The sequence below is a fragment of the Puma concolor genome, chromosome B3 (genome assembly GCF_028749965.1).
Source record: "Puma concolor isolate L17-30 chromosome B3, mPumCon1.1.hap2, whole genome shotgun sequence".
Lineage (NCBI taxonomy): Eukaryota > Metazoa > Chordata > Mammalia > Carnivora > Felidae > Puma > Puma concolor.
In genome coordinates, this window is record NC_141672.1 from 61,956,097 (window position 1) to 61,972,109 (window position 16,013).

At 40.4% G+C, this 16,013-nt stretch overlaps 1 protein-coding gene across 2 annotated transcripts in view; it reads right to left on the bottom strand.

Annotated features, from left to right (window-relative positions):
* TTC6 (tetratricopeptide repeat domain 6) overlaps window positions 1–13,620 on the bottom strand; it is a 204,452-nt gene extending 190,832 nt beyond the window's left edge. For both annotated transcript variants that reach the window (XM_086709888.1, XM_086709887.1), the window contains exons 1-2: window positions 13,497–13,620; window positions 1,529–2,479 (exon numbers count right to left, since the gene is read on the bottom strand). In XM_086709888.1, the coding sequence (XP_086566014.1) occupies window positions 1,529–2,464 (936 nt within the window). In that variant the 5' untranslated portion in view covers window positions 2,465–2,479; window positions 13,497–13,620. The remainder of the gene's footprint in view (window positions 1–1,528; window positions 2,480–13,496) is intronic.
* Window positions 13,621–16,013: the final 2,393 nt, after the last annotated feature.

Below are 16,013 nucleotides of genomic sequence, written 5' to 3' on the forward strand. Positions count from 1 at the left end.
TTTTATTCTATTTGAACCCTTCAAAGTGTACTCTATCTTATGGCCTGAAAGTAACTTTTCCCAACTGTACGGGACCTCAGAGCCAGTTTCTAATATGGGCCCCTCTTTATGTCAAGTACCTTGACTAACGTCACAGAGTTACTTCTTACGGGGGCAGACACTGAGAACTTTTTTGTCTTTTCTTAAGGTTCTCCAGTGCACATCCCTGATTCTTTTTTCTGTGAGACCCACACAAAACCCAATTAGAAATCCCCAACCAGCCACGCTGATCTTGTTGAGTAACTGTGAGGAGGTGTGGGTCTTAGTTGAAAACATTTGTCCTACTCTGCTGACAAATGTTAGGTCAAAGACGACACTGAGGACTCTTGTCCTTACATGTTTTTGTTCCCTAATAGGCTTTATGATCACATTCCTTAAATGACAGCCAGAGTGTATTTTGGTACTGAAACTATTTTAAAGACACAATGTGGCAGCAGTATTCTGTGTACAAATAACAGGTCTGGCACTGCAGCCAAGGGCAGTAACGGAATCTTCTTCCCTCTTACAGTCATCCTCATTGCCATTCTCAAAAAAAAAAAAAAAAAAAGTCTCTTTTTTCTTTTTTCATCCCCTCCCCTCCACTCCCCCCCCTTCCCTCCCTCCCACTCCTCTCTGTCTTTCTGTGGGACTCAGATTCCCTTGTTATTATTTTTGCTTTGAATGTCTCTGCCAGAGTAAAGTCTATATAATGGACAAAATATCTTAACCCATGACCCTATTTGGCTTTGCTCCCTCCTGGGGACATATCACAATCAACAAACGGACAGTTCTTGCATGCTTCGAGTCCAGTGTCTGGGGTGTGACCACCTGGGGTAGAATCCCAGCTCTGCCATTCCTTAGTTTGGGACAACTGAGACAGTCCTTTAACATCACTAAAGCTAGGAAGCCTCTTATGTAAAATGGGGCTCTTATGGGTATCCACCTGATGAGGTTGTCAAGGCAAAATGCACACAAACTCTGTCTCCTTTTGCCTGGCACACAAGAATCACTAATAATCTCTTTAATTGGCTAGTAAATTTTTAAAAATATTTTAAGGGAGTGATTGTCACTAAAAAAAACAACACAGAATTCTTACTAAGTCAACTTCTTAGTAGTAATACATCGATGTGCTCTGGATAAACATTCACTGCTAATGCTAAGCCGTAACAGAAAAAGCCTGAGTTTTTCATATAAAACATCTGTTATTTCAATACTAAATAATCACAAAGACTTTGAAAGGTTACCAGTGATGTATTACTCAGGTCTACAGCTAATCTTTGAACTAATTTTTGACATAACCTCTCAATTTCTCCCACTGAAAAGACTGTACCCTCCCGCAATGAAATATTAAAAAACTCAAATTCGAAATTCAAAGCACTTGCATAACACCCCAGTGTTTAGTCTAGCTTGTCTTGCTTATACCACACCACACGCACTTAAATCTATAATGAACATCTCCTGAAGCAGCATTTACCCAGAAGAAATACTACCCTACGGCTGGTTTACCTACTTCCATTTTCATGTCGTAGTGCTGGCCGAGGACACTCTGTATGAGCTCTTTGATGGTCCGGTCGGAGGCCAGCTGGGCCTCAGACTGCAGTGAGGCGATGACCTCCTCAATGCACGTCGGGATCACTCGCACCTGCTGCGGGGCCTCCAGCGAATGGCTGGGCGCGATCCTCTCCCGCTGGCTTTTGGACACTGGCCGCGCGCCTTCCCGCGGCAGGCTGACGGAGCCCTCACCCAAGGACGGGGTGCGACTCCTGGCTCTCCACAGCCGGCTGCACGCCTCCGCGTCGTCCTCCTGGCTGGAAATAGAGCTGCCCTTCCTCGGCTTGGCCAAGAGGGCCTCTGCGAGCGGAGCGGTCTCCCGTTTCGCGTCGCCCTCTGGGGCCGGGTGCAGGACGAGCTTGGAGGCCGTGGGCCGCGGGCTCCTTGGGCCCCGGCGCGGCCCGGGCCTCTCCCTGGGCGCGGGCGGCGGCATCAGGACCACCGGTCTGGACGTGCCGGCCCTAGAGGCGATGACCGGCGGCTTCTTCTGGGGCCGGTGCCGGAGGAACGCGGAGCTCCGCAAATAGAAGTCCTGGGGGCGAAACGGCCGGGTCTTCCCGGGAGTGGCCGCCTCGCTGGGGCCCGGGGGCCGCGCTGCGCCTCGGGGCGCCTGCTGCGGGAGGGCCGCAGCGGGGGTCGTAGGGCTTTTAGCTCGAGGGGACCCTGATGGCTTTGGGGGTCCAGCGCAGGAAGCGCTGCCCTTCTCCCCGGGATGCGCAGGGCCGGGGGCCTGGAGGCCCAACACTGGGCCTTCATCCACAGCCGGCTTGGAGGCCAACTTCTGCTTGAATCGGAGAAAGTCCTTTTTAGTTTCCTGGCGAATCTTCTCAACCTCTTTAAAGATGTATGATTCTTCTTTGTATTTCAATCCAAAATGCTTTGAAATTGCAGACATCTTGACTAATCTGTCCTGTGAAATAACAATATATTGTATCATATATATATATATGTGTGTATATATATATATATATGTGTGTGTGTGTGTGTATATATATATATGTATATAGCATGACCCTATTGTATGACTATATAACAAAACTCACGTTGATATATGCAAGACCAGCTCAAAAACCCTCTCATGGTAGAATACTTGCTGTGCTCCAGAGGCACAAGTGGGCAGTATTGGTTTATATCATTTTAAATCCAACTATTGGCCTTTTCAAAGGAACCATGAAAAACCTTTAGAGCAGTTAACTTTTTTACAGTGGAATTTCTGAAATGCCTATTGGATTTATTTTAACAGTTATTTAGACTCTAATATAATGTCCCAATTCCAGACAAGGGAGACAGGCATCTAAAGAAACCCTGCTGGGGCGCCTGGGTGGCGCAGTCGGTTAAGCGTCCAGCGTCCGACTTCAGCCAGGTCACGATCTCGCGCTCCGTGAGTTCGAGCCCCGCGTCGGGCTCTGGGCTGATGGCTCAGAGCCTGGAGCCTGTTTCCGATTCTGTGTCTCCCTCTCTCTCTGCCCCTCCCCCGTTCATGCTCTGTCTCTCTCTGTCCCCAAAATAAATAAACGTTGAAAAAAAAATTTAAAAAAAATAAAAAAAATTAAAAAAAAATAAAGAAACCCTGCTAAGAAAGAACAGAGGTCATCAACTGAGGCATGGATCTAGCCCACAAACATATTTTTCAATTGCTCCAAGTTTTTCAAAATTATTAATTTGTACCAACAATTTTAAGTTGAGAGATTTTCATATGAAATTCCAGATTTGCAGTTTGGAGTGAAGGGGTGGGGGGTAGGGAATGAAGACTCTGGCAGTGCACGGTCCAAATCCCTACTCCTGAGGAAAGATGGCAGTTTCCTCTTCCTTCTCCAACTAACTGGTCCTGAGTGTCTCCATCCCATACCCAGCCCATTTCCCTCAATATGTCTCCTGAACTACAGTGGACTGTATGAAGGAAGAGAGGCGATCAGCCACAAGGTAGCCTGTAGCAGGATCATGAGGCCTTGAATGCCAAGTGTTTGTACTTCTGTTGGCTACTGAAAACCATTCAAAAACTTTTAACAGAAAAGTGGCTTGATAGGATCTGCTGCTTGGGCAATACTGAGTGAGAGAAATAATAAAGGGAGAGAGGCAAATAAGAACCTGCACAGCTTGAGCATAAGGCCTGGCCTTGGTAGCTAGCAGCGTGAAAAGAGAGACATAACAAGGTAAAACTGATGGGATCTAGCCAATGAGAAGGAATAAATAGGAGCAATTAAAGATCCTTCCTAAAATAAGAACTTTGAATCATCTTGATGAAGTCTGGGTCATAGCCAAGTACATAATAAAGCTTCTGCTATTCAGTAACTTGTACACTTAAAGATGGTTAAGATGGTAAATTTTATGTTACGTGTATTTATTATCACAATTAAAAAAAAAAAAAAACCCTGCTATTCAACAGGGCCAGTTCATGTATGATCATAAGTGGATTTTCAGATCCTGAGAGCTCTGAGGTCATTAACAAAAGCCAGGCTAACAAGAAGTGTAAACAGAAAAGGGCCCAACGACAGACTCTGGGGCACACGCATCTGTGGGAGGTGGGATGAGCAGGAGCAACAGAGAGGAAAATGGGGAGACCAAAGTTCACAGAAGCCAACAAGAGGAGAGTTTTAAGAAACAAGGGTAAAATACGAAATGATGAAATAATAATAATAATGAAAACAAAAGCAGAAAAAAATGAATTGAAAAAACTAATTTGTTTTAATTTGCCTAAGGCCAAGACTCTTTGGGAAAAAAGTACTAAAGCAGAAACATCTCTGGAATATCATCATTATTTGCAAATATGATTGTCTACCTGGAAGATCTAAACATCAAAGAACTATTTAGAATTACAGTAGATTTCTGCAAGGCATTTAAACTTTTTTAAATTTTATACAAAACCCAATTAACTTCCTTTATACCAAAATGATCCTTTAAAAACATAGTGATAAAATTTCATTTGTGTTTTTTTAAAAGAGTATCTAGCAATGAACATAACAAGAAATGTGCTGAAACTGCATGAATACATTTTTAAATTTTTACTAAAGGACACAGAAGAAAGATTCTACTAAATAGACAGTTACTGTCCCTTGGTGAAAAAATCAAATATTATAATTATATCAGATCTTCCCAAAATACTGTATTGGTTTAATGCCATCACAATCAAAATCTAAAAATTATATTTTTGAAATCTGAAAAATAATTCTGGGTTCATTTGAAATAACAAACAGGATAGACAGGCAAAGTTTTGAAAAAGAGAAATGAGGGAGCACTTTTCTAACAAGACAATTAAAACTTATACAGATATAAGAATTAAAACTGAACTACGACTGCTAGAATCATCAGGTAGACTGAGCAAAAGAATTAAAAACAGTATGAGTTATAGTGTAAAGACAGCATTAAATTGTCAAGAAAAGAGTTATTCAATGAATTGTGCTGAGGCAACTGGTTGATTATTGGGGGGGATTATATCTCATTTTAAGCCATGTACCAAAATAAGATGGATTTAAGACTAAATGTAGAAAATATTTTCTTATTTTACTTTGCATTTCTTTTTTTTATGTTTTTATTTATTTATTTTTCAGAGAGAGAAAGCACAAGCAGGGAAGGGGCAGAGAGAGGGAGGGAGGGAAAGAGAGAGAGAGAGAGAGAGAGACAGAGAGAGAGAGAGGAGGGAGACACAGACTCCACAGTAGGCTCCAGGCTCTGGGCTGTCAGCACAGAGCCCGACGCAGGGCTTGAACTCACAAACTGTGAGATCATGATCTGAGCCCAAGTTGGCCTCTTAACTGAGCCACCCAGCTGCCCCTGCATTTCTTTGCTTATCATCTTATCCACCTTCTTGATTGGGCTTACATTAATTCATAAAAACATTATCTTTATAATTAGATTTCTTCATTTGCCATGTATTATGGGCAATATGAACAAAACATCCTATCTAGCCTCTAAATATAGTCATGTTGCTTTTAATCTCTAATATCCGCTGTTGATTCTCAATCAGAAGACCCTGTTACATGGCAGAGGGCTCACCTCATCAACAGGCTTTCTTTCTCTACCCGTCTCCACCAATGCCTAGACCTCGAACGGTTCAGCTCTATCCATAACCAGATTTCACATTAAAAAATGAAAATAGGGGCACCTGGGTGGCTCAGTCAATTAAGTGTCCAGCTCTTGATTTCAGCTCAGATCATGATCCCACAGTTTGTGAGATCCGCCCCACGGACCTGTCAGTGCGGAGCCTGCTTGGGATTCTCCCTCTCTCTTTTTCTCTCAAAATAAATTAATAAACTTTTAAAATTTTTTAAAAGAAAGAAAAAGTGAAAACAATATGCTGTTGCCTCTTTCCTGTCCTATAGTATATGAATATTAGAAATGATTTCTAAAACCCTTAAGGAAGTTTCTCTTTTTAAAAAATGCTGCATAATCCTCCTCATAGTGTTTTGGCTATTATTGTTTGCACAGGTGGTAATATGCTCACACTGACACCATCTGCATTTCTTCCTACAAAAGACTGAAAGGCAGTAACTAGAAGAGAGCACAGAACAGAAGCACATTAATACCTGATGAGAATCTGACTTGACTCTCCCAATGCACTTCCCTTTTGTTTCTTAGTTCCTGTTTTGTATTCCCTTCCCAACTTCTCTCAGGCCCTTGGTTTACTATTGAAGTTTATCAAGTGTTCATTGTTTAACATTTCTCAGTACATTTCCTTGAATTCTTCATAGGAAAGTTGCTCTTCAAGTGTAAAAATAAACCAATAGGATATAGAACTTCTAATTTGACAGTAACTTCTATTGTATTTTCAAGGTAGGTGGTATCACAATGCTAAAAGGGCCAGTCCATCAAAACTTGGTGCCTTTCTTCTTCTCACCCACCCCTCAACATTACAAAATATGTGAAATAACTTTTAAACATCCAATCTCATGGGAAAATAACAGGTTCTCTTTTTCTTGGTAAGCAATTTATTGAAAGAGACTAGTTCTGGTTTGGAGATTCTCAAGGAAAAATAATGTAGCTGTCCCCAAAAAACAAAGTATTAATTTACATACGGTGTCAAGCCTGCTGCTCACAATCCAGGTTAAATTTACCTTACATTTTAAGATGGACAGAATGTGCTTGAAATCTTTGCAACCTGAGCAGTAATTTTACTGTTTCTTTCCCAATTATTGGAGCTCTGAGCCTTTTTCTTCTTCCTCTCCCAGGAAGTTCAGTGAGGGAGTCAGAAAGACCAAGAGCCAGCCTTTTTTCCTCAACCAAAGGTATGATCAGACATGAGAAAGCTCTCCAGCCAAAAAAGGCTAAAGGCCCAAAGAGAACTAACTAGTGAATTCTCTGGACTCTGGGACAGGTTGCTATCCAATTCTTGCAGGTATGGCCATTCTTCCTATCGGAACAGAAGATCCATACTCTGCTCTAGACTTAAAATAAGGTAGAAATAAACAGAGCAGACCACCAGATAACTTGGTTCTAAGCTACATGGAACCACCTCACACAGGGAAAGGAATCTTTCATATGTTAGACCTAGTTCATCAGATTATTATATTAAGAATAGAGCCAAAGCACCAGCTGCTTATGCGGAGGCCTTGACCTCTTCTACACATGGTCATGGATACCTCAGTGGGAGGAGTGACACATTAAGGGCAAGATTTAGGTTCTCTTGGGTCCATGGCCAAATATTATCACAATTCACTTCCTAAATTTCATATCAATATCAACTTCCAATATACAACGTCAGAGAAACATCTAAGTCCAAGGACAGTCTATCATATCTGGTAAAATCTTCACATTGCAAGGAAAATAAAAATATTCTGAAAATAATTATTTGATTTTGAAGTATCAGTGGTAGAAGTGAGATCTGTTTATGCATTGATTATAATTTATGAAAAAGCTTAATAGAAAATATACAATTATTTTAACAAATTTGCTAAGAAAATAAGATAATGGTATTTTTTCTATTTTTGAAACTTTCTATAATATTTGTTTTGCTGCCCTGAATCTTAATAATATCAATAATGGTAACTCACACTTATATTGTGCTGGTTAAAAATGATACAGGAAATAGAGACGAGCTCACAAAAAGCTTTTTCTCTAAACTATTCAGAAGCCTATAGAAATTTCAATGTCTCTGAAAAACTTACTCTACTGTTATAACTAGTACCTAGAATATGCCCATAGCCTTTGTGATATACATATATACACACAAACATAAATACGGAACAGGGAATGGAACAACAAAACATTCTCCCTGCCTTTTTCTTCTCCCATGTTCTGTCTTTCTTTCCTGAACTTCCTTCATCAAATTTGCTTAAATAGCCAAAATAGGAAAACAAAAGAGTTGTATTATTATCATAATGCTTTTGACATATGAAATGTTGCATGGTCTCAATTTCAAAAGCAATTTATTGGAGTTCCACATCTACATCCACAGAAAATCCCCTACTAATAACAGAGTTGATAAACTCTGGGAAAAATATAAAAAAACAAGTACCTGAGGATTCTTACAAGTAAACAAAAGTAGGACTGGGGAGCAGAGTAGAAATTTGTGGAAACACTGGCCTAGAGGTAAGTTTCCAAGTTATTGTGGCCTTTCCCTAAATGCCATCCATACTGTAAAATGGCATAGTGCAGGTGGCAAAAACTTTGATAGAAAGCCCTTCATCATTATGGCCAGAAGAATCAGAGAAAAGAGCCCTGGCAACAACCACCACTGAAGGGAAAGGGAAAAAAAATCCCAAAGGAGAGAAAGCCAGAGAAGGTAATCCCCTAATTCTGTGTCTAAACCCCATCCAAGTCTAGACTGACCTCTGAACTGTGCATATGTGGAACAAACTCAAAGCAACACAACAAAGGCTTAAAGAGCTGACGTGAGATTTAGCTGAACTTAACTTCCAATCACAAAGAGTAAGATAGAGCTTACAGTGAGTGCAACCTGGTGAATTGCCTGCCAAATGAAAAACATCAACATTCTTCAAAGGCATAAAACAGAACCCAGAATCCACACAATAAAATATTAACAATATCCAGGATATAATTTAAAAAGTCCTCGGCATAAAAAGATCCAGGAAAATGTGACTCATTCTCAAGGGCACAGATGTTAGTCCAGAGATGACACAGAAGTTGAAATTATTAAATGAGGACTTTAAGGCAAATATTATAACTATGCTCAGTGAAGTAAAGGGAGGTATACTAAAGATGAATAAAAAGATAGAAAATCTTAGAAATGAAAATAAATAGAAATTTTATCTCTGAAAAATATAATTCTTTCAATAAAAATTTGGCTAACAAAATGGAGATGTCAGTGAATTGCAAGATAAATCAACAGAAATTATCCAGCATTTAAAAGAGAAAGAAAAAATCTGGGGGAAGTGGCATGGGGAACAGCCTTAGAGCCTTGTGAAGCAGTATCACCAGCTATAACATATAGGTAAGCAGTATCACAAAAGGAGAGGGGAAAATGGGATGGAAAAAATACCTAAAGAAATAATGTCTTGGGGCGCCTGCGTGATTTAGTCAAGCGTCCTACTTCAGCTCAGGTCATGATCTCGCAGTTTGTGACTTCCAGCCCCGCGTTGGGCTCTGTGCTGACAGCTCAGAGCCTGGAGCCGGCTTCGGATTCTGTGTCTCCCTCTCTCTCTGCCCCTCCCCCACTTGTGCTCTGTCTCTCTCCCTCTCTGTCTCAAAAATAAATAAAACATTTAAAACTGTAAAAAAGAAGAAGAAGAAGAAGAAGAAGAAGAAGAAGAAGAGAAATAATGTCTCAAATATGAAGAGATATATAAATTTATGGAATCATGAAACTCAGCACATTCCAAGCAGGATAGAACCAAAGAAAACCACATGTAAGCTACTGGAAATCAAAGACGAAGATAAAATACTGAGAGCCTACAGAGAAAAACATTGCTTATAGGGAAACAATTCAAATGACCATAAACTTCCCATCAAAAACCACTGAAACTGGGCACCTGGGTGGCTTAGTGGGTTGAACATCCATCTCTTGATATAAGCTCAGGTTATGATCCCAGGATCGTGGATCCTCACTGAGCGTGGAGACTGCTTGGGATTCTCTCTCTCTCCCCCTGCCCTTCTCCCGTGCTTGCACTCTCTCTCTCCCTCTCTTGCCCCCTCTCTCTCTCTCTCTCTCTATATATATATATATAATTTTAAAAAATTTAAAGGCAAAAAAACAAACCAAAATAGTGAAAAAAGATTTATAATGCTAAAAATAAAGAAAACAAAGAACTGTCAACACCAGATTATATATCTAGCAAGCATATTCTTTAAAAAATGAAGGCAAACTAGGGGACATGGGTAGCTCAGGCATCTGATTTTGGCTCAGGTCATATTCTCACAATTTGTGAGTTCAAGCCCCACATCAGGCTCTCTGGTGTCAGCACAGAGCCTGCTTCAGATCCTCTGTCTCCCTCTCTCTCTCTCTCTGCCCCTCCCCCACTCACTCTCTCTTTCTCAAAAATAAACATTTTTTTAAAAATGAAGGCAAATTGAAGACATAATCAGATACAAGAAAACTAAAAGAATTACTTACCAGCAGACCATAAGAAATGCTAAAGAAATTTCTTCAGACTGATGGGAAATTGTACAAGAGGAAAATATGAATCTTCAGGACTGAATGAAGATCAGAACTGGCAAATATCTGGGTAAGTTTAAAAGGCCATTTTTTTAGTCTTTTTTTTAATTTAATTGTATGAAAATCCCATGGTATCGTTGGGGGGTTTGTATCTAGATGTAACACATATAACAAGAACCAAAAAGACTAGGATGGGGTAGGTAAGGTAACTATGTTTGTAAGGGTTCTGCATTTTATGTGAACTAGTTCAGTATTAACTCTAGACTGTTAAATGTTAAGAATGTATACTGTAATTCTTGGAGAAATAGTTTTTAAAATAATGCAAAGAAATGTAATGAAAAAGTCAATAGACAGTAAAATGGAATACAAAAAATATTATTAAATCTTAGAAAATGTTTTAGACTAAATAATAGTGAAAATACAACATCAAAATGTATCAGGGGCAGCTAAAGTAGTGATCAAAAGGAAAAGTACAGCTTAAATGCTTAAATCAAAAAGAAGAAAGGTCTAAAATTAATAACCTAAGGTCCTACATTTAGAATCTAGAAAAAGAGGAGTAAAGTATATCCAAAATAAACAGAAGAATATAAGTATAAGGACATAAATCAGAAAAATACTTGAGAAAATTAACAAAACCAAGAGCTGGTTCTTTAATAACATCAACAAAATTCTGAAAACCCCTACCTAAACTGTTTAAGAATACATGAGAGAGAACAAAATCACCAATATCAAGAATAGAAAAGGCCTTTCACTACTATCAAAGAAAATATGATAAACAACTTTATATCAACAAATTCAACGACTTAGATAAAATGATCAAATCCTTGAAAATTTCAATTTACCAAAATTAGCATAAGAAACAGAAAATCTTAAAATTACTATATGAAATAAACTTACTCATTACCAAAAATCTTACCACAAATAAACCTCCAGGCACAGATGGTTCTCTCAAACACTCAAGAAAGAAATAACAGAAATATTTTCAGAAAACAGAGGATGAAGGAACTTATTTTCTGACACTTACATAACCATAATACCAAACCTCACAAAAGCATTTATTTATTTTTTTTTTTTAATTTTTTTTTCAACGTTTATTTATTTTTGGGACAGAGAGAGACAGAGCATGAACGGGGGAGGGGCAGAGAGAGAGGGAGACACAGAATCGGAAACAGGCTCCAGGCTCCGAGCCATCAGCCCAGAGCCTGACGCGGGGCTCGAACTCACAGACCGCGTGATCGTGACCTGGCTGAAGTCGGACGCTTAACCGACTGCGCCACCCAGGCGCCCCAGAAAAGCATTTATTAAAAGGAAAGTCATGTCACCAATATCCCTCATGAATATAGACACAAAAATCTTTAATAAAATATTAGCACATCATACCAAAAAAATATATTTTTAAGTATAATATATTCTGATCATATAGTTTATCCCACGGTTGAAAAATTGATTTAACATTTGGCAATCAATATAGTTCACAGTATTAACAGAAAATGGAAGAAAAGAAAATATATGATCATTTCAATAGGTAGAGGAAAATTATTTGACAAAATCCAATACTCATGCATGATAATAATAAAGAAATAACTCTGGGCAAATATGGTTCATAGGGAACACCTTCTATCTGATTAAGAGAATTTACAAAAACCTTACAGCTTAACATCGTATTTTTCCTTTCCTACCGAAATTGAAAAGTAGGCAATAGTGCCTCAACTCTGACCACATCTATTCAACATTATGCTGGAGGTCCTAGCCATTGCAATATGGCGAGGAAACGAAATTAAAGGAATCGATTAGAAAGGAAAAAGTAAAACAGTTTCTATTTGCAGATGACGTGATTTTTAGGTCAAAAATCCCAAAGAATCTACAAAACGATTACTAGTGCTAATGAGTGACTTATCAAGATTGTAAAATATGTTAACATACAAAATCAACTGTATTTTAATATGCCAACATCAAACAAAGGGAAAATAATTTCCAAAAAGACATAAAATACTTGAGAATTAATCTAACAAAAGATGTCCAAAATCCCTACACTGAACTTTTCAAAACATTGCTAAGAGAAATTAAAGACCTACATAAAATTCCAAACCATGTTTGTTAACTAGAAGACTCAACATTGTTTAAACGGCAGTTCTCCCCAAATAGATGTATAGATTCTATGCAATCTCAATCAAAATTCCAGCAGACCTTTTTTTATAGAATAGCAAGCTGATTCTAAAATGCATGTACAAATTCAAATAACTTTAAGTGGTTAAAATGATATTTAAAAAAACTGGAGGACCTACACTACCCAATCTCAAAACTTACTATAAAGTACAGTAATCAAGGCAAAGGTCCTGGCAAACCATTATGCTGCATAAAAGAAGCCAGACACAAAACAGTATACCTTGTATGCTTCCATTTATATAAAATTCTAGAAAATGCAACCTATTCTGTGGTGTCACATAGTAGACCAGTAGTTGGTTGGGCGATGTAGGTGCAGTTGAGAACACGGGTGGATAACAAGGAGCAGAGGAATGAAAAGATTCAGTCATAAAGAATTTAAGTTCAAATATGGAGAAAAAAAAAAAAGAGGTTTGGTAATCTTGATTGCAGTAATTGTTTCAGAGGTTATACACATCTGTCAAACTGTGCACCTGTACACTACACTGCAATACATTATACTAACTACTATCTGTACATTCTGTGCAGTTTAGGAAATATAAATTATACCTTTATAAAGCTGTAAATAGGAAAAACCAATTTACTGAACTCTTAAATTTGAATGTTGCATAATTAAAAGAACTATTGAACTCCTTTAAACTCCTGCTGTGGCAGTCAGCATAGTTTCACTGTGGATCTGTGGCCTTAGATGCTAGATAATCCTTGCATTAAGCCTACAGTGTCCCACAGCCCACCAGAGTTTTTGGGTCACACTCAAGAAACAGCTTACTATTCCCAAATGAGACGCGTTGACATCAGTGGGGGGGTTCACCTAATGGTGCTTAAGGTTTGTCCAAAACAACCAGCCCTTGTCAAGGGACACAGGAAAGGTCAGGGCGTTGGAAATTAAATTCCTTCCACTGTAACCTTCCTCCCTCCCCACAGTCCCTCTGATTCCTCCCAGTCTTCTGCCTTCCTCACTCCTTTTCCTTTCCCTACAGCCCGGCCGTCACTATCTTTCCCTTCCACCAGGTTTTCACCCTTCCCGACAGCACCCCAACCCCTATTCCTGCCCCCAATCCCTTCTTCTACACCAGCCTTATTTTCTACCCTGATATTCTCAGAGATTAGTTTGGATTATAGAGGCGGAAGGGGACACGATAGCTCCGCCCAAAAATCGCAGCCTCTACTTCCCAGAGTCCCAGAGTAAGTCACCCGCGCCCGGTCCACCTCTCACCGGCCGAGGAGGACGCCCCTGCTCCTCTGCAGGTGGCGAGAAGTTTGGCACTGCCGCGGTGTATCCAACCGGCCTTCCTGGGGCGGAGCGGCCGGGTGGGCTCCGATAGCCCCTACCGGAAGGAAGAACGCGCTCCGTTGCTCGGCAACAAGCCGCGCGTCCTACTCCGTACCGCAGCTCAGGAGCAAGGAAGACTCTTGTGGATCCCTCCGCGCTACCGGTCCCAGCCCGCGCGTTTCTGCCTAGCAGAAGCAGCTGCAAGAGCGCCGTTGGGCTCGAAGCCCTAACCCCACACTGAACGATCTTTGTTTTCCCGTGCGTGAAGTGGCTGGTCCCAAAGACCCTCCTGGACTGGAGTTTCCCACATCGCCAGTTTTGCCCAATTTAACCAACTGCTTACTTGGCAGTCATGTACATTTAAACCAATAATGCTGAACCGGGAAACTTAAAACTTTTTTTTTTTTTTTTTTTTTTTTGCTATACTTTTAAACTGTATGTCTGCACTAAATGCCAAGAGTACATTTCAGGGGTATTTCCCATGCCCTGCACCTAGAGCACAACTCATAAAAAGAATCTTGAAATCAAAGGCATGAGATTCAGAATTCTGGAGAGTTCCTACTAAAATCCTGATTCAGCATATTCAGTTTCTGATGTCCAAGATAAGAAAGGTCATAAGCAGTAGTTGGCATTATCTATTAAAGTTGAATATATCCATACTCTATGGCCCAGCAATCCCACTCCCAATAGAAATGCATGTGAACAGGCACCAAGAAACATGTACACCAATATTCATAGCAGTTTCATTCATAATAGCTTAAAACCGGTATGGATCCAAATGTTCATTAAAAGTAGTGCACATAAAAGGGTGCCTGGGTGGTTCAGCCAGTTAAGCCTCTGACTCTTGATTTCTGCTTAGGTCATGATCTCATGGTTGATGAGATTGTGCCCTGTGCTGATGGTGCAGAGCCTGCTTGGGGTTTTCTCTCTCTCCCTCTCTCTCTCTCAAAATAAATAAATTCTTAAAAACTTTTTAAAAGTAGAGTGCTGGGGCACCTGGGTGGCTCAGTCGGTTGAGCGGCCCCCTTCGGCTCAGGTCATGACCTCACGGTCAGTGAGTTCGAGCCCCGCGTAGGGCTCTGTGCTGACAGCTCAGAGCCTGGAGCCTGCTTCGGATTCTGTGTCTCCCTCTCTCTCTGCCCCTCCCCCGTTCATGCTCTGTCTCTCTCTGTCTCAAAAATAAATAAATGTTAAAAAAAAAAGTAGAGGGGCGCCTGGGTGGCGCAGTCGGTTAAGCGTCCGACTTCAGCCAGGTCACGATCTCGCGGTCCGTGAGTTCGAGCCCCGCGTCGGGCTCTGGGCTGATGGCTCGGAGCCTGGAGCCTGTTTCCGATTCTGTGTCTCCCTCTCTCTCTGCCCCTCCCCCGTTCATGCTCTGTCTCTCTCTGTCCCAAAAATAAATAAAAAACGTTGAAAAAAAAAATTTAAAAAAAAAAAAAAAAAAGTAGAGTGCGTAAATTAATTGTGCTATATTCTTAAAATGCAGTACTAAACATGAAGGGTGTGAACAACCTTCATGTATGGGAAACAACATAGATCAATCTCTGTGAGCTAGGAGGCCAAACGCAAGGAGTACACACTGTACAATTCCATCCATATAATATTTAAAAACCAAGACAGCAAAACTATAGTGCTGATGGATGCATGCTCAGCTGATGTATTACAAAGAAATACAAAAAAAAGTAATAACCATAAAAGCCAAAATAGTAGTCAACTTGGGAGTGGGGAAGGTGATGGTGTTTAGGCGGACACTTACAAGGAGGAGTCCTGAGGTGCTAGCACTGTTCTGTATTTTAACCTTGTTGACGGCTGCTGGAGTTTTCTCTGTGATAAACCACTATTTTCTGTTTTATTTATTTTCTTGTGTTATGTTTCACCATTGTTTAAAGGAGCCCAAAGAGAAACCAATTAAATGCCATCATGTAAATGAAAGTGCTTTGCTCAGTGCCTGGTACTTAATGGCCCTCAAACGTTTATGTTGTATTTCTCTACTTTCTACCAATGTCTATCCTTCCAAATACTCAGGCAACCAATAAATGAGATGAGGAAAGTGGCAGATAGAATCATCTGGAAGTCCTGTATGATATTGATGCTTCCCAGAAATTCAAGAGAAAAGAATGCTCTTCCGCACAATCCCCTGGTGCTGGGCCTCGGAGCAGCCCTGCTGTGGAGACAGGTGTGCTCAGCTATCCTCAGGCCTCCCTGAGGCAAGCCCCCACTAGAGGCACACAGAGCCAGGTAGGGACCCCAGCCTTGCTAACTGCGCCAGTCACTACGCTCCCCGAGTTTCTGCAACCTGCTCTGTCAAATGGAGATGATAATCTTACCTGGAAGGTTTGTTGCCTTACTCCCCAACATAAGGAACTCAAAATGGCTGCTGAGTGCCCACAGGATGAGAAGCATCCCACAGTAGATCTTTCTCTGTAGATCTCTGTAGATTTCTCTGTAGTCGCCTGAAGT